This window comes from Hipposideros armiger, unplaced genomic scaffold (assembly GCF_001890085.2).
Source record: "Hipposideros armiger isolate ML-2016 unplaced genomic scaffold, ASM189008v1 scaffold_49, whole genome shotgun sequence".
In the NCBI taxonomy this organism is placed as follows: domain Eukaryota; kingdom Metazoa; phylum Chordata; class Mammalia; order Chiroptera; family Hipposideridae; genus Hipposideros; species Hipposideros armiger.
The window spans coordinates 4,563,565-4,587,335 of record NW_017731399.1 but is presented as its reverse complement, the minus strand read 5'-3'; the positions used below and the strand labels follow the sequence as shown (position 1 = coordinate 4,587,335).

The 23,771-nt window shown below is 46.5% G+C and overlaps 1 protein-coding gene across 11 annotated transcripts in view; it reads left to right on the top strand.

Annotated features, from left to right (window-relative positions):
* The window catches only part of RGS6 (regulator of G protein signaling 6), a 490,473-nt gene that overhangs the window by 379,618 nt on the left and 87,084 nt on the right, over nucleotides 1–23,771 (top strand). For all 11 annotated transcript variants that reach the window (XM_019640416.1, XM_019640419.1, XM_019640410.1 and 8 more), the window contains 3 exons: nucleotides 16,326–16,376; nucleotides 19,375–19,481; nucleotides 20,772–20,823. In XM_019640416.1, the coding sequence (XP_019495961.1) occupies nucleotides 16,326–16,376; nucleotides 19,375–19,481; nucleotides 20,772–20,823 (210 nt within the window). The remainder of the gene's footprint in view (nucleotides 1–16,325; nucleotides 16,377–19,374; nucleotides 19,482–20,771; nucleotides 20,824–23,771) is intronic.

The window sequence follows — 23,771 nt, the reverse complement described above, 5'->3', positions numbered from 1 at the left end:
GGCACTCTTTAGCTCTTCTGCCTCTTCTTCTTCCTGCCTGAAGCTCAGGTGTGATGGCTGATGCTTTAGGAGAACTTTTGACCTATAATGTGACCTTGGGAATGAAAGCCAAGCACTAGGAATGTGGAAGAAAAATATGAACGTGTGGATTCCTGAGGTCCCCATAGAGCCACCTCCAGACTTCTTTTACCGAATATACCTCTGTCTTGTTTAAACCACTGTTATTTTGTTTGGTTGTTTTTGTTTGTTTGTTTGGTTGGTTGGTTGGTTGGTTGGTTGGTTGGTTTGGTTTTTCTGTAATATGCAGCTGAACCTAATCTCAATCCTTCAAAACTATACACAACTCTCTCCTGAATAAACCCAAGCCTGGGTTTTTCAATTTATTACCTTCCCATCAGCATGGAATGACCACCACCGAGAAAACGTGTCAGAAAAATGGACAGTGTTTTTATCATGTATTGATCAGACACCAGCCTTTGGTTCGGCCTTTAGGCCAAGCCATACAACCTCGATATTAATCTGGGCTTTTAATGCCATTTGGGGCTTGGACCATATCTGACTATAATACTACCAGGAGATTCAGCGTGGGCAGGAATGGGCTACTGACATATCAAGTTCTAGTCCTGAGTAACTTAGAATAGAGCCATGCGTTGGCCTCCTCTTCTTTAACATACATGCAAATAATCTGCAATAGCAAATAGAAAATAACTTTCCACACCAAAGATCTAGCCTGTCTTATTATCAAGATTCAGAAGTGGCCCTAAGAAGTAACCAACTCCATCAAAACCAACATCTGGGGAGGAGGGGGAGGAAACAGCATAGTTATTAACTACACCAAAATGCAAATCATTGGTTTTGGCCACCATTCTTTACTATGTTCATCAGATATGTATTGAAAATTTGTGATGTGCCCCCTGCAGTGAGTCAGGGAGGCAGAGCTGAGGTGATGGGGGTTCTCTCTTTTTAACGACCTCAAATGCACAAATGGAGAGACAGACCAAGAAATGAGTGCCATAGACTTTATTATTTTGTTTTATTATTTCCAGGACTTATAAGCTAAATTCTGTGATCACTTTCAGCTGCTATCCTTCACTGGGGTTCCCTCATACAGCTCTCTCGCCATTCAGTACTTGGGTCCTGTTATTGTCTCTGTATTAATTCTAAACAATATCTTTAATTCTTCACTGCCTCAAATCGAATCCATGTTGGAAGGAGGGGCAGAGGCGATGAGGAAGAAACAGGGCTAGAAAGGATAAACTCGCGATGGGTTTTGTATTTTCTCTGTCCTTATTATTGGCTTTCTTCATTTGGGGATATTCTCAGCATGTTCTCGCAACAAAAGCCAGCTTCTCTCGGTGTGGGGTCGATCGGTATGCAGTGAGGATCACACGTTAGGAAGATAGGAAGATGCCCAGCTCCCGGCCACATTCCCACCTTCAGTCTTCTGACACTGGTGGGAGCTGGAGCTTCAAGTCATGTCCGGGGCTGAATGACTGTCCCTCAGAAGCAATGCTCTCACATAGCAGTGCTTGGCCACAGGCCAGGTCCAGAGTCGCACAACATGCTTTCAGGAGTCTGCTGTAATTGAGTGATTTAAAAAAAAAAAAAGCCAGAAAACAAGTTTAAACTTGTTTCCAATCAGAAGAGAACACAGAACTCCTTAGCTGTCACTGTACAGATCCATCAGGTGGTGGAAATGGTGGTAAGTGCAGGTGTATTTCCTGAATCGAGACATGAGCTGGAAAGGGGAGGTGGTGCTAATGGCAGGTTCTGGGACAGCCTGGCAGAGAGTCCAGTGTTTGGGCTCGTTTCTCTTGCTGTCCCCTGAGGGAGCGGAAGGGAGCACCATGATCATAAGATAAGTCACAGAAGAGAGAAGCCCAGGCACTTGGGGTGATGGGAGGCATTCCAGATACAGGAAGGACAGGCTTGGGTGCCCTGCCAGCTGCGCCATTTACAGGCTAACAGCTTGGTTCCCATGCCTCTCTCTTCTCTTTCTGCATTTTCTCCCTGGACGACCTCATCCAGCCTTGAGGTACATTCCTAAACACCAATGACTCAAAATTAATATCTCCAGCCTGCTCTCTCCCCAAAAATCCAGCTTCATATCTCCAACTGCTTCCCCATCTCAGTTAACCTAAGCCCACCATGCATCCATTTAGTTAAGCTAGAAACCCGGGAGTCCATCCTGTCTCCTCTTGTTCTCACACTCCATATCTCGTCCCTTCAAGAGGACCAGGAGCCCTGCCTCCAAGCTAGACCCTGAACCCACTTGCTTCGCTCAGTCTTCCACCACTGAGCCCGGCCAACACCCGATTACTCCAACCCACTACACAGGGCCCCTGCTTCTGCTCTTGACCCTCCACAATCCCTTCTCCACCCAGCAGCCCGAGCGATCTTTCAAAAACATACCCCAGGCCCCTCCCCTACTCAGAGCCCTCCAGAGGCTTCCCTGGGGGGTGCAGCCCCCTTTCCAGTCTCAGCTGCAGCCTGGCCTGGGTCTTCAGTCTCCAGTCCCACGTGCCTTCCTCCTGCTTGTCCCCACCGCAGGGCTTCAGCGTCACTGTCCTTCTGTTGAGGATGCTCTTTCTCCAAATACTCACCCAACCGCATCCTTCCTGCTGTTCAGGCCTCCATGAAAATCTCCTCTTGCTCACCTCCCAATCCTGTCAACCTCTCCCCTGTGACCCCATTTTACCTTCATTCTTGCACTGCTTTTCCTTGTTTCTGTGTAGCTTACTTATTGATTGCCTGACTTCTCCATGAGGGCATCAGCCTACAGAGGGCGCGACCCGTGCCCCCCTGTTTCCCACTTCGGCATGAAGAACAGCAGTGGGCACAGTAGGCACTCGATGAGTGCTTTTTAGAAGGAACAAATGAAGAAACCGTTAGGCTCCCCGAACCTCGGTTTCCCCAGGTGTGAATTGGGAACATCTGTGCAAAGGCTCAGGTGCGTTGTGACGGTGACTTAAGGGCTGCTATGTGTGGAGCCTTTGTGAGCACTATATCTCCTGATAGGTGTAAAGAGTCAGAATTTGTGGGAAGCAGGACATCAGAGCAAAACCCTCCAGCCCTGGCTTCCGCCAAAGTAAAGCGTGCTAAATAATAAGCCTTGCCTGACCAGCGCTTTATGGCTAGGCCTGTGTAATAAATGCTTTCTCTCCTCCTCCTCGGTGCTGGGTCCTCTCCATCTGTCCCTCCAGAGTCACCCTCTACCCTTCTTGCCCGGTCTGGCCCCTTGGAGGCTGTCACTGTTGGCCTCATCAGGGGGCTTCCTTGCTCTCTGAGTGCGATGGATCCAACTCCAGGGAGACCAGCAGGAGATCAGAGAAGAGGAGGAGAGGCCACAGCATTTATTCCCTGGTAGACCGTGGTCTGACAGTGGCTGTTCTACTGAAGCGACGGCTTTTGTCTGGCCACCCTCTCCTACAGCGGCCACCTCCTCCGGGTTTCAGTAACTGCTCGCCCCTCCTGCCCCATTGGACCTAGTGGTGGACTCTTCTCCAGCTGATGCTCGAGCCCTTAGCCTGACCACACCTTTGTCCATGGCCCCGTCATTACACTGCCCCCAGCTGTGGTGTTTACGGGGCTCCCCTGTCAGGACCTCTCCCTCACAGCGTGACCGTGCTGTCTACACTAAGCATGCCTGCCTGCGGCTGTAGCACTCACACTTTCCTTTCTTGCCTTCCTTGTCCCATCTGAGACCCCATCCTTCTGCCCCTCAGCTCCAAGACCACCCCTTCACTACAGAGGACCACAACGGTCTAGACGCTTGCAAGAGGAAACGTGTTCTGCATCTTGAAGACGAGTGCATGCGCTTCTCCCTTCCCCAGCTGAGTTCAGTCCTCTTTTCCTCACCAGCTGCTGCATCAGGCAGTGGAGATTATTTCTAGTTGTTTCTAGCAAGTGCACTCACAGCCACCGATCATAGGAGTAGTGCTGAGATTTGGCCCACCCTGTATTACTCAGGTTTCTCACAGGTTCTTTCCTCAAAATTTGTCCTCACAAATTGTAAACTCTAAGCTTCTTTTTGTCATTTTTCAGGATTTCAGGGGTGCGGACATAGTACAGAAGTAATTAGACGTCATTGAAATAGGAGAGGGTTCGCGTGTATGTGTGTGTGTGTGTGTGTGTGTGTGTGTGTGTGCATATGTGTGTGATTGAGTGTGTGTTACAGGTATTGAGTGGGTGTGAATGTGTGTGTGTGAGTGTGTGCGTGGGTAAGTGTGGATGTGTATGCGCGGGCAGCATGTGTGCTAATAAGGGATGGGCAAGCACTGGGCACGGATGTTGAGGTGTGGGGTGAGGAGTGTAACTTGTCTGTCGGGAGGCGAGCGAGGGCTGGAATCAGAGACTGGGGACATAAGGAGGGGGAAGCCAGCCCCTGCAGGACACAGGGACCTCATTCCCTCCCTCAGTGTCCCTCCCTCGCCCTGCATGTGAGTGTTATCGATTTGAGGACCTGGCCTGCAAAACCTGGAAAAGGCAGGTGTGGAGGTCTGAACTGTAAACTCTAACAGCTCCCGCTCATCTCAGGTGGCTGGCTTCACTCTTCCCTCAAGTCCTCCGAAGCTGGGCTCCGATCCCTCACCTAAATACCCAAAGAAGAAAAGGACTTAGGGACTTCAGGAGGGCAGAGTGGCGCAGGGATGGTGGGCCGTGTGGACAGATCCCTGGTGTCTCACTGATGACCGGAGCAGTGAGTAGCGTCCTGCTGGCCCTCTGGTTATCCAGGGCCCTCACCGGCCCTCAGCAGGGTCAGCACACACAGACCTCTGACCAGCTCCTGTCACTCCTGACACTGCTTCTGTTTCATGGTCGTCAACACCTCCACACCCTCCGACTGCCCAGCTGTCTGCCCTCAGCACTCAGGGCTGTTGTCCAGGGTGGAGTCCAGGAGAAGAGGTCCAGTGGCGCCCCGAGAAGCCCAAAGCCACTGGCCCTCCCCAGAAAGATGGGGAGGTGGGGAGACAGCAGTGTTCTGCTGTCCTGTACATGAGCCCTTCTGGGTTTGGAGTCCTTGCTGAAGGCATCTGAGAGGGGTCCAGGACAGTGACGGGCAGCAGAGGTGCAGAGGCTGCAGCCTGAGCCCTCAGCGCACCACCTACGAGACCGACTGCAGCGAGGGTTCAGCAGTGACAGCAGGGGCCATGAGGCCCAGGCTGAGAACAGGGATGGAGGGAAAGGCCAGCTTCCTGATGCCGGGAAAGCATGAGATCATTGCTCAGCAGCTCTGAGGTCATTTCCCTTCAGCTCTTAAGCCCGGCTCTTTTTCTGATTCATGCTTGGATCTTGGCCCTTGGTGTCTGGTGCAGTGCTTTGCACGTAGATGGTGCCAGAGCACGCTGGTGATGTCACCCGCCTAGGACCCTTTTCCCCTGTCTCAGGGAGTTGCTGTTTGACCCACCTTGACCTGGATATAAATGTTAGATGTCACATGGTGCTATTAGTGTGGTTGCGTCAGGCTGCTCTGTTTGTTTTTGACTCTTCATCCAATACTTCCCTCCCCAGTCTATCTTTTCCCACTGTTTGCCATGGATCCTAAGCACCTCCCTCCCTGTGAACCTTTTCCTGACAGTGGGGCAGGCAGCTGGAATTAGATACTCCCTGTCTCTGGCCCCATAGCACCCCACAAATACTCCAGTCAGGGCCCTTGCTACACATTCATGCACCTGTTTATTTAAGGACAGAGCTGTCTTATTCGTCATTGCAGGTAAATGAATGAAAATGTTCCGGTCGGAATAATAGCAATGATAAGAATGGTAAAGTCAACATTTACTGATCATTTACTGTGTGCTGAAGGACAAGGGGCTGAGCCTCTTACGAGCATTATCCTCATGTTCGTGCTCTCAGTGTGTTTTTATCATATAGAAATTGAAGTGTAGAAAGGGCAAGGTCACAGAGCTGTGAGAGGGAGGCCCGGGTTCACACTCAGGCTACCTGCCTCCTGGCCGCTCCCATGGGAGAAGCCAGACTAAGGGCTTGGCCGTAACTAGGATGGAGGAGAGACCTCAGGGTTCCTTGGGGTTCTTCTGATGTTTTGCCTCAAGAACTGGAAATTGATCTGGGAGTAGATCCTCTGCTGATAGAGAAAATCCCAGACCAATTATTGAAAAGATGGGCTGATCTTTCTGAATGAAACCGAGAAACTTGAAAGAACCAAGCTAGAGCAAGCTGTGAACTGTCCATGAGGCCTGCAGCCTAGGCCTGGGGACGAGGAGGAGAAAGGCCTGACCCAGCCTGAGGATCTCTGCCCAGGAGATCGGCGCCAAGCCAGATTCCACTGTGGGCAGATGGAGGGTGTACAGGAATTTTAAGTGGAAAGGAAGGAGAGTAACAAACATTTATTGGTGTGCCTGGTCAGTGCCAGGGACTGTGTCAAGTGTCTACCTCCATTTCCTTATTTAAAAAAAAAAAATGGGGGAATTGGGGAAGGGGACCAGCCAAGTTGTTGTTCTTCAATCTTAGTTGTGGAGAACGCCAGTCGCCATCTGGCTGCCTGTTGACAGCTTGTGGCCTCTAAGCTCAAGGTGTTGTGTAACAATCTTAGTTGTGGGTGGGCGTAGCCACCATCCCATGCGGGAGTCGAACCAGCAGCCTTGTTGTTAAGAGCTCATGCTTTATCCACTGAGCCATCCAGGTGGCAGCTCAGCTCAAGATGCCGAGTTCAGTCTTAGCTGCAGGTGGGCGTAGCCCACCATCGAACAGGCAGTCTTTTTGTTAGGACCACATGCTCTCACCAGCTGAGTCGTCCTGCCATCTATTGACAGCTCAGCGGCAGCTCAGCTCAGGTGCAGCGTCACTAGCCCATGTGAGAATCGAACCGGCAGCCCCGTTGCTCAGAGCTTGCGCTCTTAAGCTAATTCTTAACCAACGGAGCTACTTGGCCGGCCTCCATTTCCTTATTTTAATACACCAAAATCTGAGGTAGATTCTGTGATTGGCCCCATTTTACAAGTGGGTAATTTTGGACTGAGAGTGGTTGAGTAACTCGTCCAAAGTGATGTGCTAGCAAGCGGCAGAGCCAGGATTTGAACCCAGATCTGTCTGATTACTAAAAGCAAGTTCATTACACCAAGCCAGAACTCTGGGGAACTAGAGCTGGAATTAGTGTGACACCAAAGCAGATTTTGCCCAAGATGCTGTATGTCCCAGACTCTGCTTGAAACCCGGCTTGCTCATGCTTCCTGCTGTGCACGCATCACCAGTTCCAAGGTGAAGGCAGATGTCTGGTGTGCTTTGCAGACTTCAGCCTCAAGACATGCTGTGGACGCGTGTCAATGTTACTGCCCTAGTACTGTGGTGAGATTCCCGGTAAGCGACTGCAGCCTGCAGACCTGGGTGTTGGAAAGTTTACCTTTTGACTCTCCCCTCCGCTTCTCTTAAGAAGGCCTTAGCCCCACAGATTAATTTAAATGTAAAATGTTCATGAACCACACTTTAGATTCAAATGTGCACAAATGAGATGATCATTAGACAACACGGGAAGGTGATGAAGCCCCTGACGCCTTCCAGTCACTGGGTCCCCTCCGCCCTCCTGGAAATGCTCAGCAGCTTTCAAAATATTTATAATGCTCTCTGCTGCTCCTGGACCCCTGACATTAGATCATTCCTCTCCAAAGCCACAACTCTGCTGATTTGTTTTTCATTTCTGCCTTTGGAAGGAGTGGAAGGCAGTCGTCAGTGGCAGCCACACTCAGGCAACAGAGGCCTTACCCACAATGGCTGCTATCTTCCATTTCCCTGCACTGGGCCCAATCGGTGCAGCCACAGGCAGCCTTCCCTTTAATAAACTGATCATCGGGCTAAATCCCCAACGCTCTCCACCTCACCCTGGACCGCTTTTGATTGACAAAACTAATCTCTCCTCCACCCCCACGTCAGCCGCTGCTGCCCACACCCTCTTACAAATCATGTGTGGGGCTGCTGACAATTAGATAGAAGACTTGGGATCCGGACGCAGGAGTGTTATGAGGTTGTGAATCAATCGTGGGGGCTGGGGTGAGATAACAATCCGGGGGAGCCCATCCCGAACGCCTCACCACAACCCTCGGAGCCTCCCGGTTGATTTATGAGTTGGTAATAACCTCGCCTGGTCTCCTGCCCCCTATTATTTTTCATAATGCACACGGAAGCTTTACATTTCAGAGAACGGGGAAGGCAGAGTCGGAGCAGGAGGAGGCTGGGGTGCGGGGTTGGATGGGGGAGAAAGCCCACCAGGGGTTTTCCGTTAGCTGATTGTCCCTGCTGTGTGGGCTGAGGGGCGCTGTGGGGCACAGCTGCCACACCTCCCTGGAGGTCTGCAAGCCGATCTGCCTGGCCTGCAAGAAGACCTTAAGGGAGGTGGTCCTGGCTGGGCCTGGGTAGGACTGGCTAAGGCAGTCCTGCTTGGGTATCTGTTGAGATTTCTTTTTACAAGAAAAAAAAAATTGTAACTTTTGAAAGAAGACAATGTTCATGGAAGAAAAACCCTGAATCTTTCATCTAAAGCAGTGGATGCAACATGCTCACCCAGGGTTGGTGAAGTTTCCATGGGTTGCAAAAAATTGAGAGAAATGTTTTAAATGTAGTGAATATGTCCATATGGATGGATACATATTATAGGATGTATATTTGAGTATAACTACAAGCCAAGGAACACCAAAGCCTGCCAGAAGCTATGGGAGGGGCATGGAACCGGTTCTCCCTCACAGCCCTCATGAACCAACCCTGCCGGCATCTGGATCTGGGACTTCAGGCCTTCAGAACTGTGAGACAATAAATTTCTGTTGTTTAAGCCTCTCAGTTTGTGGTACTTTGTTACGGCAGCCCCAGGAAACTAATACAGAGTGGGAAGTAGACAATGATCAACTGAAGTAAGTGCTCCAAAGAGAAGGAACCCCCTTCTCTAAAAGTGAAAGCCAGAGGACCTGGACCTGGTGTGAAGAACAGTGCAGCCTTTTCTGAGAAATTAGGGCCAAAGGACTGCAGGAGTCAGCGAGAGGCAAAGGTGGACTGGAGAAAGGGGAGCATGTTACTGGCCCAGGGACAGCATATGCAAAGGCCCCAGAATAGGATGGAGCAAGGTGCATTCTGGGAGTGGAAAGGTGGTCCCTGCTATAGAAGAGGAGAGAAGGGATGGAGAAGAGGATATAAAGTTGACCAGAGAACCAGAATGATGCTCAGTTTGTTATGTTCCACTGAATGACAGTGGGATGAGAGCACCTGCTTTGCTTTCTGCCCTCACTTCCCAGGAAATGTACTCCAGAGGAGCAGGGCCAGAAAAGCTGCCAGGAAGGGGTCCTACTCCCTCAGTGAGGCCCCATCGGGCTTCTTAAGCTTGCCTGCTGCCACTCCATCCTCTGTTTCTCCTTCTGCCCAACAAGCTATCCATCAGCTGCAGACCCATTCCGAAAAGCATCAGAAGACATTTGAGATTCTCTAAGGCCTAAAATGGAAAAGCAGGCAAATAACACAAGAATTTCAAGTTTCTGGGCCAGCTGAGTGGCTCAGTTGGTTAGAGCACAAGCTCTGAGCAACAGGGTTGCCAGTTTGATTCCCACATGGGCCAGTGAGCTGTGCCCGAGCTGAGCTGCTGCTAAGCTGCCAACAGGTGGCAGGATGGCTCAGCTGGTGAGAGCACGTACTCCTAACAAGGTTGCCGGTTGGACTCCTGCATGGGATGGTGGGCTGCACCTCCACCCCCCCCCCACATACACACAGCTAGATTGAAAGCGGCAACTGGACTTGGAGCTGAGCTTGCACCCTCCACAACTAAGATTAAAGGACAACAACTTGACTTGGAGCTGATGGGTCCTGGAAAAACACAATGTTCCCCTTCCCCAATTCCCCAACACTGTTCCCTTCCCCCATTCCTCAATAAAAACTTTAACAAAAAAGAGAGAGAGAATTTCAAGTGTCTGCTATTTCTCCCAGCCGTGCAGATGACTTGGTTAGACACTTGGCCCCAGTACAAGTTTCCCAACCCATGGGCTGTATCAGTAACTAATGTGTGTCCGTGCGTATTCTGTATGAGGCACTGTGCTAGCTGGCATTGCACACACAGCCTTTCTTTAACCCTCCGACCTATGCAGCAGGTCCTTCATTATTGTCTTCGTTTTCATATGAGGAAATGAAAGCACAAAACAGGTAGGTGACCTCATAATAAACAGGCCATTTCAGCAAAACCGTGGGCCAGGCTTTGTGGTGAGGGCTTCATATATATGATCATATTTTATCCTGTAAGTGGGTGGTATTTTCCCCAGTTGACCCTTGAAGAAATGGAGATTGGGCGGGTGATGGTTAAGGGACCTGCCCAGGGTCACATAGTTTGTAAATGACATAACATGAATTGAACTCAAGTCTGTCTGTCTTTATAAACACTGTGCTTTATTGCTTCATATGCTTGGCAAGCAAGTGTGTATCTGTGAAATTCTCATGCTCTTCCTTGGAAAAACTCAAGCCCATTGACTGATCGATACTCCTCAAAAATGCCACTCAGCCTTTCATCACACTAGTCCTTCCAGCTATATTTCCTTCTGTCTTACTGCCAGCTACTCACTGTGCCCACCCTCCAAAGCTCAGTTTAGCAGTTCCTCTTGCTTTCTCTGCTAACCGTGGCATTTTTTATTGTTTTTCTAATTAAGGCATAAAAGAAAGGTCTAAAACTGTAAAGACTGTCCTACTAGAGTGTTCTTCGATTTATCTGCAAAAAGGAAATAATCTATTTATATCATAGGATTATTATAGTAGGATCATCCCAAAGCCTGGACTATAGAAAGTGCTCAATAAATTATTAGCTAAATAGCATATAGTAGTAATTATTATCATCACTAAATGAATGCTTCAGAAAAAAATTGAGTAAAGAATATAACTCTTTCAATTATTCTTCTGTATAGTATCCAGGAAGTTATTCAGAGATGAGAGAGGCAGAATGGTATAGTGGAAATAGTATTTAGCATGGGATTGCCTGGATTGCAACTTTGGCTCGAATAGGTGCTAGTACATGTCCTTGGGCCTCTCTGGGTCTAATCTTTAAAATGGGTATAATAGGGCTGGCCGAGTGGCACGTTGGTTAAGAACTGGCTTGGGACGCCAGAGGGCCCTGGTTCGGATCCCACATATGAGGGCCAGTAACTCTGCCCTCTACAGCTAAGATGCTGAACAACAGCTCAACCTGGAGCTGGGCTGCCGTGAGTCGCCGGCGAGGGCGTAGGCTCCACAACTAGACTGAAGAACAAAAGGACAGCAACTTGTCTGTTCCCCTTCCCCCAATTCCCCAGCGCTGTTCCCATCCCCCAAATTCCCAATAAAAATCTTTAGAAAAAAATACATAAATGAAAATAAAATGGGTATAATAGTTATTATATTTTACACAATTATTATCAAGATGATAATGTGATAACAGGGTCAAGTGCGCAGCCCTGGCCTGGTACAAAATGGGCATTCGGGCATGTTGCTTCCCCTTAATGAGTGTTTTCCAGCACATGGCACCTACATGCGTGATGAGGTGGCATAAAGCTGCCCTATTCATTCACAGATGCAGCTGAGACCTTGGCAGGTATGTGAGAACCCAATGGTGGACTGAGTTATAACCTTGACTGCGGGGTACCGTGAGCTCGCTCACAGTGGTAACCATCTTGTCTTTGTTGGGCTCCAGAAGCAGTTTGCTCAAAGGGTAGTGTCTTTCCCTGGTGGTGAGGGTTGATAAGTAAGTTATCCATTACTTCAGCTCTCTGCGCTATGATATATAAGCTACCAAGTTTCAGGTAAGTTGAAATTTGCAGGTGACTAGAACCAATCTTTTATCAAGTTCTCATGATCTAATTTAGGCTCAGATTGATACAATACTTTGGGAAGAATGGGGGAAGTGTTTCATAGTAGGATCTGGTTGAATTCTGACTTATTTGGGAGGAGGTTCCAGGTATCCCCAAATCTTCAGAGGAGCTTCAAATGCCTAAAAAGAAAACCCAAAATAGAACCCTTTCATATTAAGGGTCTCCTCCAAACCAGAAAAAGAATACCCCAAAGTATTAGAAGATCTTACCAGCTTGGCCAAATCTAGTTTGAACTGGTCTAGAGTAACTTGGGAAGTCACCAGGGAGAGATCCCTGAGTCTCACTCTACCCAAGTAAACAAGGAGGAGTCAGGTTGTCACCCTCAGTCCAGGGTTGTGGTGAACAGCCCCGTAGAGTCTACAGAAGGCCACTCTGAGGCTCCGGGGCCACAGATGGCCAGAGAGAGTGACCAACTTGAGGCACATGGTGAGCCTCCCACTCTTTACTCCTCAGGAAAAAGACAGCTTTGTGAGTCCTGACTTCTTTCCCTGCTGCCCTTTCCCTGGGGAACAGAAAATGCCCAGGCCCCAGGGGCCAGCAGGGGGCCATTCAAAGTTCCCCAAATCCTCTCTACTCAGTATCTGTAACCCCATTCTCCACACCCTCTCCACTTTAGTTTCAGAGGCCAATTCTTCCTTCTCTGCTCTTTAAAATCAGAAGTATTTTCTCAGTGCAAAAGCAATATACTAACGTTCTAGGAACGCCAAATCATAAGGAAATGTAAACAGTAGAAATTTCCCGTAATGTGACTCACCCCTCTCCCCAAGATAATCTAAAGTTAGCAGTTTAAATATACTTCCAGAACTTTTCTTCTGCATATCTGTATATATCCATACATATGTAATTAGTAGAGTATAAATACAAATATGTGTCTTCTATTGTAAAAATGTCATTCTAAAGCACATACTGTTCTCAATATACTTTTTCATCTTGTATACAGTAAGTGTTCAATAATATTTATTGTAGGATGAACCACAATTTATTTATTCAGTCCCCTTCTAGAGTACTTTTGAGTTGTGTCCAAACGCCCTTCCAAGAAACATAATTATATACATATAAAAGACATAATTGAAATGCATATATACAATACATATAGAAACATAAAGCATAGCTGCATATAATAAATATATACTTAAATATACTAATAAACCACTCATGTTGTGGAGAAATGTTTCAGGTGTCCTCTGGTGTATTTCATGGATATCCCTGGAATATATGTTGATAAATTAGCCTCAAAAAGAAAACTTTAAGCCAAGTGTTTTAGGACCTGTGGGAATAAAGGGTGACTATCCCACATTGGTCCCTAGTGTTTTTATATTGACTTTAAGTCCTTGGCAGGACAACATGACTATAATAAGAACTAGAATCCAATAGTGATGACAAAGGGCCACAATTAATTTTGGAGAAAACAGAAAAATAATCTGCTTCAAATTCTTTTTAGACTAGGAAGGAAAGAATGATTGGGGGAGGGAAGAAAAAAGGAAGAAAAGAAAAAGAGAAGAAGACTCGTGCGTTCTCCTCATGGTGATTTGCACTCTTCTTGTCTGACTCTACAGTGTAATAATTGTAGGTCTTTTAAAGGACATGATATTTTGACAGATTTCCCTTCCTAACTTCCCTTCCTGGGGCTGAACATGAGCATGCAACGATTTCCTTTCTGCCACCAGGCTGGAGGCTGGCCCCTCCTGGATTAGTCCTCAGAAGCCTAGAATCCCCCACGCCCAGAATGAGAGTGTCCACCGCATTTTTGTGGCAGCAGCGTGTGACGGGTGGTGGGAGGTGGGCGCTGCTGCACATTGAGGGCAGTGGCCCAGGACAGCCACGGGCAGCAGCCGGGCCCTCACCAGGGGCTGGGGACGGTCACACAGGTCCCCAGATGAAGACACTGACTGTCATGGTGGCTGCACCAGGGACAGGAAGCCCAGGCCTGTGGTCCCCACAGTGAAAAGGGGCCTTTGTGGCTTTCCCTTCTTTACCAAAAAAAAAAAAAGAAAGTGCTTAAATGGGGCCTTTCAGCTCTGTGAATACAAACCCAGGCCTGGTGGACTAGGGAGACAATTAGGCCAGACACTGGGCGCATGAAGCCAAAAGGGGGCAGAAACCCAGACAATGATGCTGAAGGTTGGGGTGGGGTGGAGGGGGAGCGGATATGACAGCAAGGAAGGAGTTTCAATGTGAATGAATACTAATTAGTGACATGGATATTAATGATGACAGTAATTAACAGGGGAAAGGAAGGGCTGTCATTGTCCCAGGGTGAGTAATCAATCTTGGCAGGTGATAAATAATGGTTCAGCCAGCTCAGCAGAAAGATAATCCGCCTGCCCGGGGGAGAGCTGTTGCTGATGCTGGAAACCTCTCCGTTTCTAGGCAACCCACAAAAAAGAACTATTTTTCTTTTGAGGAAAAAACAGGTTAGAGTCTCTCCCCCACCCCCAACTTGGGATTACAGTTCTTATTTGATTTCTGCTTTGTTCTTCATTTCCTAGGACAAATGTTGAACTTGTATAATTTGGAGGAAATGTAAGCACGCTCACAAGTACACACAGACCTACTCTCCCCCTTCTCTCAAAGAATGTGAATGAATAGGAGTGTTTCGGATCTAAAGTTTAGCTCATAGATGCCAGCCCAGAGCACCAGTGGAAAAAAGCTTAGAAGTCTTGCTTTGGAGGTTGAAATGGGTGGGGGGAGGGGAGGACACTTGCAAAACCATGTCAGTGGTGGCTGGTCTTGTGGGGAGCACACACAGAGTCGGATGGGGCCCAGGTAGGTAACTGTGTAGGTTTCACTGACCTTCCAGAAAGCCAGAGAGAAACAAAATATCTAGGCACTCAGGCTTACACTGGTCTCGCTTCGGGCAACCAGTCAAATTTCTGAGAAACTTTAATTCTGGGGAAAAGGGCAATAGTTGAAACCTTGTGCAGCTCTCCAGTCTTTCAGCTGGGAAGCTCCCCCCAGGAAAGCGATTGGCAGTCCCTTTGCTGCCCATCAAGCCTCAGGTGCACGGCAAGACTCGGATATCTAGAAATATTGCCCTTTCGGGCTGTTTTCCATCACACATCCCATCCTGAAGTGACAAAGCTGCCTTCAGAGGTCTGCACTGGTTTAACAAAGATGGATTGATTCAAAGTTCAGAATCGTCCCGGAAATTGGACTCCTTTACTCCCATGTGAACCGTGCTGCCCTAAGAACATGGGTTCTAGGTGCCACATTTTTAAAGAGAGGAAAATAAAAGGGAACATCTTCAGAGAATTGTGGCCAAAATGGTGAAGGACTCCAGGGCATGTCATGCAAGGAAACAGCTGAGGGATCCAGGCATGTTTCATCTGGAAGGGGGGAAACTCAAGGAGACGTTAATGGTGTGTTAGACAGACTGCCTCACAGAGCAAGAAGGTCTGCGTTTGTTTTTCTATCATCAGAGGACAAAACTAAGGCCAAAGAGAGGAGGTCAGAGAGAGTGGAGTTTCTGCTCGGAGAAATCACAGACAGTGTAACTGGAGCAGTCTGGCTAGGGGACAATTTGTGAGTTCCTAGGTACGAGGGTTTTTCTAAATGGAGATTACGGCACCTCTTCTCCAGGGTATTGTGGATTGGGCTCATGTATTGTCTGGGGTTGGAGTAAATGAGCTTTAAAAGTCCCTTCTGACTCTTAAAATGTTTAATTAGTTAAGATAATACTAGATGACAAAACAGGTAAGCCCCTTAACAAGACAAAATTTTAATCCCATCAGAGCCCAAAGTGGGCATCAGTTTTCATGGTTGTTCAGCAGCCCAGGCTCCCTCTACATTGTGACTCTGCCCTCCCTGGGCCCTTGAAGTCCCCTCCCTGCAGCCAGCAGATGGGGAATGAAATGTGTGGCGCTATGGAGGGCCACGAGGGGATTTTTATGGTCCAGGTCTAGAAGCGGCATACATCACGTCCACTCACATCCCACTGTCACAACTCACTGCACACCAAACTACAGGCGAGTCTGGAAACGTTATCTAGCCATGGCCCAGAGACCAGGTGAACACATAGAAGTTTCTCCCACAGACACAGGGGTACTGTCTTTCAGGGTTGGCCCACGCCAGAAGAAATGAGAGATTTATTTGCAGGACCCTGTGAGGTCACCTGTGTTGGTCAGCCCTTGTCAATCAGGGTAGGGAGCTGAGGAGCCTCTCTCCCCACAGGAAATGGTGTGGGAGCCAGGAGTGATAAAACTTCACCAGCCTGATTGGGGAAGTCATCAAAATCTGTATTCACAGCAAGTCCCCTACAGAGGTTCCCCAGAAATGTGGACACAAGTTCATTCTGAGACATTGGAAGTAGATGTTTTTTGGAAAAATGGGATTGTGACTATGGAAGTGCACTGATGGGTGGAAAGAGTTGGTTAGGATGGAAAAATCAATAGTACCCAGCTCTCCAGGTGTGTGCTAATTAGAATTAGGCGTCTCTTAGGTAAACATGTTTCTTCTACCACAGGGTTTAACACCCATGAAGTCTTCAGTTGAATTGCTTTATCATTGCAGGTACTGACATTGTGCAGTGGCTTATGAAGAACCTTTCCATCGAGGACCCAGGTATTTGACCCTTGACCCTTGACCCTGACTTGACCCCCCGTGGTATCAGTAAACACCCGATAACCAAGTTCCAGACTCGATTCTTCTACCTTCCTGAGAACTGGGCTTCTACATGTGAATTCCAAAATGTGGAATCACTCTACTTACAAATGAAATTAATTTATTTTCTCCACTGAACACCTATCTTTAAATTTAAATCACCCTTTGAGAAAATGAGCAACCATTTAGAATGCCGAAGAGCCCAATACAATAATGTGTGAAATGAGATGAATTCTCGTTAGCCACAGCAATTAAAGATAAGTTGTAGTGCTGTCACTAAACAGCCTTCTAGAGCCTGCTCTTAAAATCAGATTGCCTGATCCATAATTAAGATGTTTAATTATTTGCTAAGTTGCCTTCTGTTTTCTGCTTCTGCAAGAAGTGAAGGAATGATTTTTTTTTTCAACTTTATTTGTGCATTTCAATTAGGAAAACCTTACCAGAAAACAACAACAAAACCCTGGCCAATAAAACAATTTCCAAATCTGTCCTCCCACCAGAAAATAAGCAGTAAAATTTATTTCACAGCATGATTAGAAAATGGGGCATTCCAGAAAAATGAAAATTCTAGATAAGTGTGGTTTATGATCCATGTGTTGTAGGTTAATACTTGAATGAATTTATTATGAACTCCGTATCTTAACTGATATTCTTGATGCCTGTATGTTGTATTTATAAATATCCACAAATGTATTCTGATGTTCTTAGGGTTGGGACCCATTTGCCCCAAATTAAATGGCTTCCAATTGCCATGCTTTTTAAAGGTTTTTTTCAAGTACCCTTTCTAGGTACCTGACCTTCAGCTATGATTTCTTGCTGGAGTCAGTATGTCAGCTCAGGCATTCCTGTATTTTATTTAATCTGATGCTCCTAATATACTATTGACTATGAAACAATACGATTTATATAGTGTTTGATTAAATATAGTTGCCAGAAACCTGAGTGCCAGAAAAGCAGGTCATTAATAGAAGTGACACTAGCCTGTTTTCACCACCTTGATTAATGGCCACTCTCATGACAAGTGAAAATTCGTAATTCTGGTCCAGTTCTTAATCCACAGGGGAAAACTGTATGTGCTAATCTTTCAAGGAAAGAACCCAAACCAGCTAGCCTACGTGTTTCCCTTAAGCAGCCTGGACTTCAGATTCTTCACTTGTAAAAATGAAACTGAATGAGTCTCTGCCAGTTTAGTCACATGTATTTAAAGTCAACAGTGTATTTAAAGTGTTTTGATGATGATGCTAAACTGAGAAACACCTTTCTTCGTGGTGGTCCTTTCTCCTTTAAGAGCACTGTTTTCGTCACCCTTCTAAAATAATCATTGTATTATAGACATATATCTTATTATTATTGATAGTAGTAGTAGTCAGTAGTATTCTGAGCGTATTCTCAGAGTATTCTGAGAACCCCAAACCAGCTGCTGGTAGAAGAATAGGTTCAGGCATCTTCTGACCCTCGTCTGAGAAGCTTCTATGAAAGGTCCAGCACCATGAGCATCATGTCTGTGAAGGTCTGTTATACTCCAGTGCCCTTGGGAGGACATCCAGGTGTGGGAACTGTCTGAGCCTCTGAGAAATGGTTGAGCAGGAGATGTTAAGAACAATTCACCAGCTGGGAATAGGAGGGCAGAAATGAAGCAAACCAACGCCCTGGGAAGCCAGGCATGTCTAACTTCCTCTCCGCCCTCCCTTCCTTCTTCCCATCTGCCACATTTCTAAGCAAAATCCCTTTTGCTCAAAGAATGAAGTGAGAGTTCCAGCTCCTAGATTGGTGACATGAAAGTCACCTTCTTACTGGATTTTGTTCTTGCCTTCCTGGTAAAGGAGCAGCTGCAGTTGATGAAATGTCCCCTTTTTTGCGGACCCATGATTCTTGCAGCATGTTGACTTTAAAAAGCAAACTAGCCATCACAAAGCAAGTAAAATAAAACTCCATTTATATTGATTCCACCAGTTACAAGTATATGTCTCTTCTAAAGGGGAATAGGTGGATCTAAGTAAAGAAAATGCTTGGATTCTATACAACCTCTTGAAAAGTTTGCAAGTAAAGCCCAAAGAAGTCACTTGAAAAAACTCAACACTTATGAAATTAGTAATTCCTAGAGACTCCTGTCCATGTCAATAATTTCCATGTCCAAAAATTAGTTTTTTACCAGGAAGAGCATCTTTATATTTGTGAAAGATTATCATGTGTGGTAGAACAGTTTAAATTTATTAATTTTTTTTCTTAGCTCTGCTCAGAATAAAGATAAATTTTTAATGATTTGTATGAACCTATTTATGATTGATGCTAAAGTAACAAAACTACAGGTTAATTGTGGTAAATATATATATTTTATCAGATTGGCCTCTCTATACCACTTCCCACTACACTGCTCACCACAAAAGTGATGTTTTGCTTTCTGTCATAAAAGAAGGGTAATGCCCACCTCATCGCTGGTGGGGTATCATAGCGGGGAATGCAGTAGGAGTCCAAAGTCTCTGTAGGCGGTAAGGCTGGATACTCATTGCTGAGGATGATAAGAAATGATGGAAATATAAATCAGGGCTGCCAGCGCTTACTGAGCAGTTACCCTGCACCAGCCACTGTGAAGGACTTCACGTGAAATATGTCCATTAAGTACAAGTTTATCTACACCAACACTCATGCTCTTAACCATGGAGCTAGTCATTTTTTGGAAGTCTTGGGATGTGGAGAGGTTAAAACAATGTCTGACTCTAAGAGCTGGGATCCAGAGGCATCCCAGACACATGGCAATCCTTCCCCACCATTGACATCACCCCAGCCTCATGCAATCATATGAAGTTATCACTCAGTCAGTCAATCATGGAGTTACTGGGGGTGATGACGGTTGACTTCCGGTTGCCTTTCTGTTCTCACAAGCTTATATTTCAGCTAAGTAGCCCTGCATTCTGACAGCTTCCTAATTACTTCTCTCTCTGATGCCTCACTCCTGCAGTTGAAGCAATCCACTTGGGAAGCCTTATAGCCGCCCAGGGCTACGTCTTTCCCATCTCGGACCATGTTCTCGCCATGAAGGATGATGGCACCTTTTATCGTTTCCAGGTAGGCCTGCCAGCTTCTCTTCCTAAAGAACCTTTTCTTTTCATCATCATCTGATCTCAGATTAGAACCACATTAAAAATACAAACAAACAAAAACTGAGGGTATTTAAGGGAGCAGCCCTTATCTCTCACCAGCACTGGAAAAACCAAGAAAACGTTTGTCTGGGCTATTCCACCTAAATTATACTAAAAAGCCCTCATGGAGAACCTACTACTTGTTGGGCATTTTACACGTTTCCTCATTTATTCTGAAGAACAAACATTTGGGAGGCAAATATCACCCATTTTACCAATGGGAAAACTGAGGTGCTCAGAGAATTAAGGGGGCACTTAGTAAATCTAGGAGACAGCCTTGGTTTGAACCTAGGTCAGCCTGATAGCAAAGTCCTGGAACTTCTACTGTATCATGCCACCTTCCTGGTGCGAAGTTCCTATTCACCACCTACTAACCCTTCCCATACATTTTCCACTTATTTTCTCAAATCCTGTCCTAGATCTGGTCTGGGGCAGAGGAAAAGGGGTTGTGTCAAGGTCAAAACCAAAGGGTTTGGGAGAAGAGTGCTTCAGACACGGTGCAAGGGTATCTTAGTCTGCTCGGACTGCTGTAACAAAATACCACAGACTGAGTGGCTTAAACCACATGTATTTATTTCTCACACTTCTGGAGGCAGGAAGTCCAAGGTCAGGGTTCCAGTAGGGTTTGGTTTATGGTGAGCAAGCTCATCCTGGCTTTCAGATAGCCACTTCTTACTGTGTTTTCACATCGGTGTCTCCTCTTACAAGGGCACTATGGGATCAGGGCCCCACCCTAATGGCCTCGTTTAACCTTAATTACTTCCTAACTCCAAATGCAGTCACACTGGGGGTTAGGGCTTCATCATATGATTTGATGGATGGCAGGGAGACACAATTCAGCCCGTAGCAAAAGGATAAAATGAACTTGGGGCTTGTGTGCCCAGTAAACTGTCCAAGTTGACTTTTGTAGTTTGGCTTCCATTATTATATCTCAGGATAAGAAATTTTTATCCTATAAACTAAGTTTCTCATTTTTGCATTTATTTTGCCTACCTGAATTCATTTCTCAACACCTAGAATAAAATGTTGAGTGGCCTACTCTGTGTTAAGAACAGGAGAGAGGTAGGCTGTGGTGTCAGCATGAAGGATATGGGGACAAAGCCTGTCCTACGGAGGGGTCCTCACTGTGGGCAGGAGAGGGCTGACCCTGGCCCCCAGACCCAGGAGGGCAAGAGCTAGCATGTCTCTGAGTCCTGACACCTCTGCTCTTTTACAGGCTCCGTACTTCTGGCCTTCGAACTGCTGGGAGCCTGAAAACACCGACTATGGTGAGCAGTGAAACCACAGAACACACTGAGTGTTACTCCTGGGAGTAAGAAAACCAATGCTTGGTGTCTGGTGACCAGGGTGCACGGGCTGGCTGGAGGGGCTTTATCCTGCCTCGCCCTTCCTCATACTGTTGACACGTATTAATCCTGTTCCACGTAATGAAGAAAGGCAGAACACACTGAAAGATGCAGCCATTGGAAGGGAGTGGGGGAGGAAGAAAAGTCTATCAAGAGTGGCCTATATGGCCGGTATGTTAGGTTGTGGAGAAGTAAGATCCTGCAGTAACGCTGTAGGACAGTGGCTAACGACTGTTCCTCGGGGGCCAGGTTTAAGGAGCCACCTCCCCCTGACCCTTTCTGTTCTCACAGACTTGTTAAGACCTAGTAATATTGTCTTAGTATTTTTGATAGTTGGAAGTTAGGGTAAAATGGAGATAAACCAGAGAAATAGAAGTTACCCTGGACTGGGAAAATAAAGAGTGGGTGAAGGAGGGAGCTGGGTACACAGGGAGTTACCTCTATAAAGGCAGGGCTCTGTTAGTCTCTTGTCATATACTCTCTGTAGAGACTGCTTAATATTTCTGTGTGCTAATTGTCCAAAGAAGTTATATTGTCCCTCTCCTTCAGATAAAGAACCTGAGGCCCAGAGAGGCCACTTCCTCATGCCGATCACACTGTGTTCTACTTGTCTAGAAGCTCCATGAGGCGGGGGGCGGGTCCACCTTATTCATTCTCATATCCCCCAGTGCGTGGGACATGCCTGAGGCATAGCTGGCGCTGAGCATATGTTTGCTGATGGTTCTGGTTCTTTACTAAAGAGGATTATCAGACACTCAGTAGAGGCACAGAATTTGAACTCAGATCTTAGTGGCTCCAAGGCCCATGCACCTTTCATGGTCCCATGCATGGCATCATCGCAGTAGCTAGCACCTGCCACTTTACACAGCCTCCTCATCACTGACTTAGCTGCTAGGGCAGTCCCCAGTGGCCCTTCTTAGCACTGGGACACTCGATGAGACCTGCAGCTTCTCCCAAGGCTCTTTACAGGGTTGTTAGCACAGGATGACAGAGGCAGCTGGAGCTGAGTGGTGTTCCCAGGAGCCTGTCCCGGAGACCTGTGTGATAAGCTACACACTTTGGATCACATGTTTGAGGGAGGGGTAACCAGCAATTGAAAGCAGTCCTAAGGATGGAATGTGGACAAGTCATTGCCTAATAAGGTCCTTGGTGTCTTGTTTGGAAAACGGCCCTTCTATAGAGGGCAGGCCCCTCTGCTGGTCTCATCAGCTGTCAGCGGGCACCACTGTGAGGCCCTCCAGAACTGTGCTGTGCCCTAAATGGTGTAATAAGTGGGTCCAGCAAGGCTTCTGGCTCAGAACCGGAGCTGCGTTTGGCTGCTCATAAAACATGTGTTTCTGGAGCTGAAATTCTGGTCACAAAAGCCCAACTCGGAATTTGAATAATCGTAGCTCAGTTTCCTGCAGCAGCCGTGTGCCCTTGTGATGGTGGAAACCAATGTTTTTCCAGCCAATGGTCAGGGTGGGAGGGTGGTGGGATCAGATAACTGGGCCCAAGGAAGATTAAAATACTTACCTGAATATAAAGCTTAGGCCATCTGACACCGCATACAACAGGCGTTATTTCCTTTTCTCTCCAGGTTTTCACCATTCCATAATTTTAGTTATAAACAGGGATAGAAATCATCATTTATATCAGGCTCTCATTAAGACGCAATTATTTTGAATTCCTGTGCCTCAGTTTTGGCATATCAGAGGAAGAAGTCAAGGTGCAGGATTAAGAAGTACTCCAGCATTTCCAAAGCAGTTTAGTCAGAAAATCAGTAAGTGTTTACCAAGAAAGAATTCAGCACAGCGGGCCCAGGGTTGACTAGCTCTATTAGCTGTGTGATCTAGGCAAGTTCCTTCACCTCTCTATGCCTCAGAACACTCATGTTAAAACTAGAATAATAATAGTACTTTTCTCCTTGTGTTGTTTTGTTAGGATTAAATGAAATGCATTAAGGTTTAGTGTGTGGTACGGACTAAGGCATCAGTAAAAACCGTGGTGGTGGTTGATATTATTACTCCCAGGGTGATATTGATCTTAGTGATTCTGTGAGACATTTACTGATCACCTCCTCTATCAATTGCTCTGTCACAGATTTGAATAAGACACAGTCCTTCCCTCTAAGCACTTCAGCTGGGGGAGGTAGAATGGCCAGGGAGGCAGGGCCTGGTGAGGAGTCGGATCTGAGTACTCAAAGGTGTTATGTTGATGAAGCCTGATTGAGAAGGTTGCATTATTTGAGAGGAGCAGGTTTTCTAAAAAGGCTTCATAGTCAGGAAAGACATCTAGAATGGATTCAAAAGCTTTAGGGAAACATTACGGATCCCCAACAACAAAAAGTTCCCTGAAAAAGGTTCCCTCATTTATAAAATGAGGATAATAACTAAACCCATCTCACAGGGTTATTATCAGCGTTAGTAGGTGAACATTTGGAAGGCCTCTAAAACAGGGTCTGATGTTCCATGAGCTTCATAGAAGAGTTAGCTACTATTATGGTGATTTCCCAACACCTAAAGCAGTGCTTGACACATAAGAGACCCTCAATAAATGTTTAAATGGGTGAATGAATAAGTAAATGGGGCAATGAATGTCACAGTGGAAAAAGCTCTGAACTAGACCTTAATTCTAATTCCACCACCAGTAGCTAGCTGGTGGGTAAATCAATTCACCTCTCTTGGCCTTTAGTTTTCCCATCTGTCAATGAGGGGTCTGTACTTGATGGTTGCCAAGGTTACTTCCAATGCTAAAATCCCATTGTTCTTAAAAGTAATTAGAGGGTATGAAGAAAATAGAGAAATCCATGATTTATATGTTCCCTAGTGTCAGAGATTGAGGTAAATAATGATATCACTAGCAAAGACAGAAAGTTTGGAAAGGGAGCA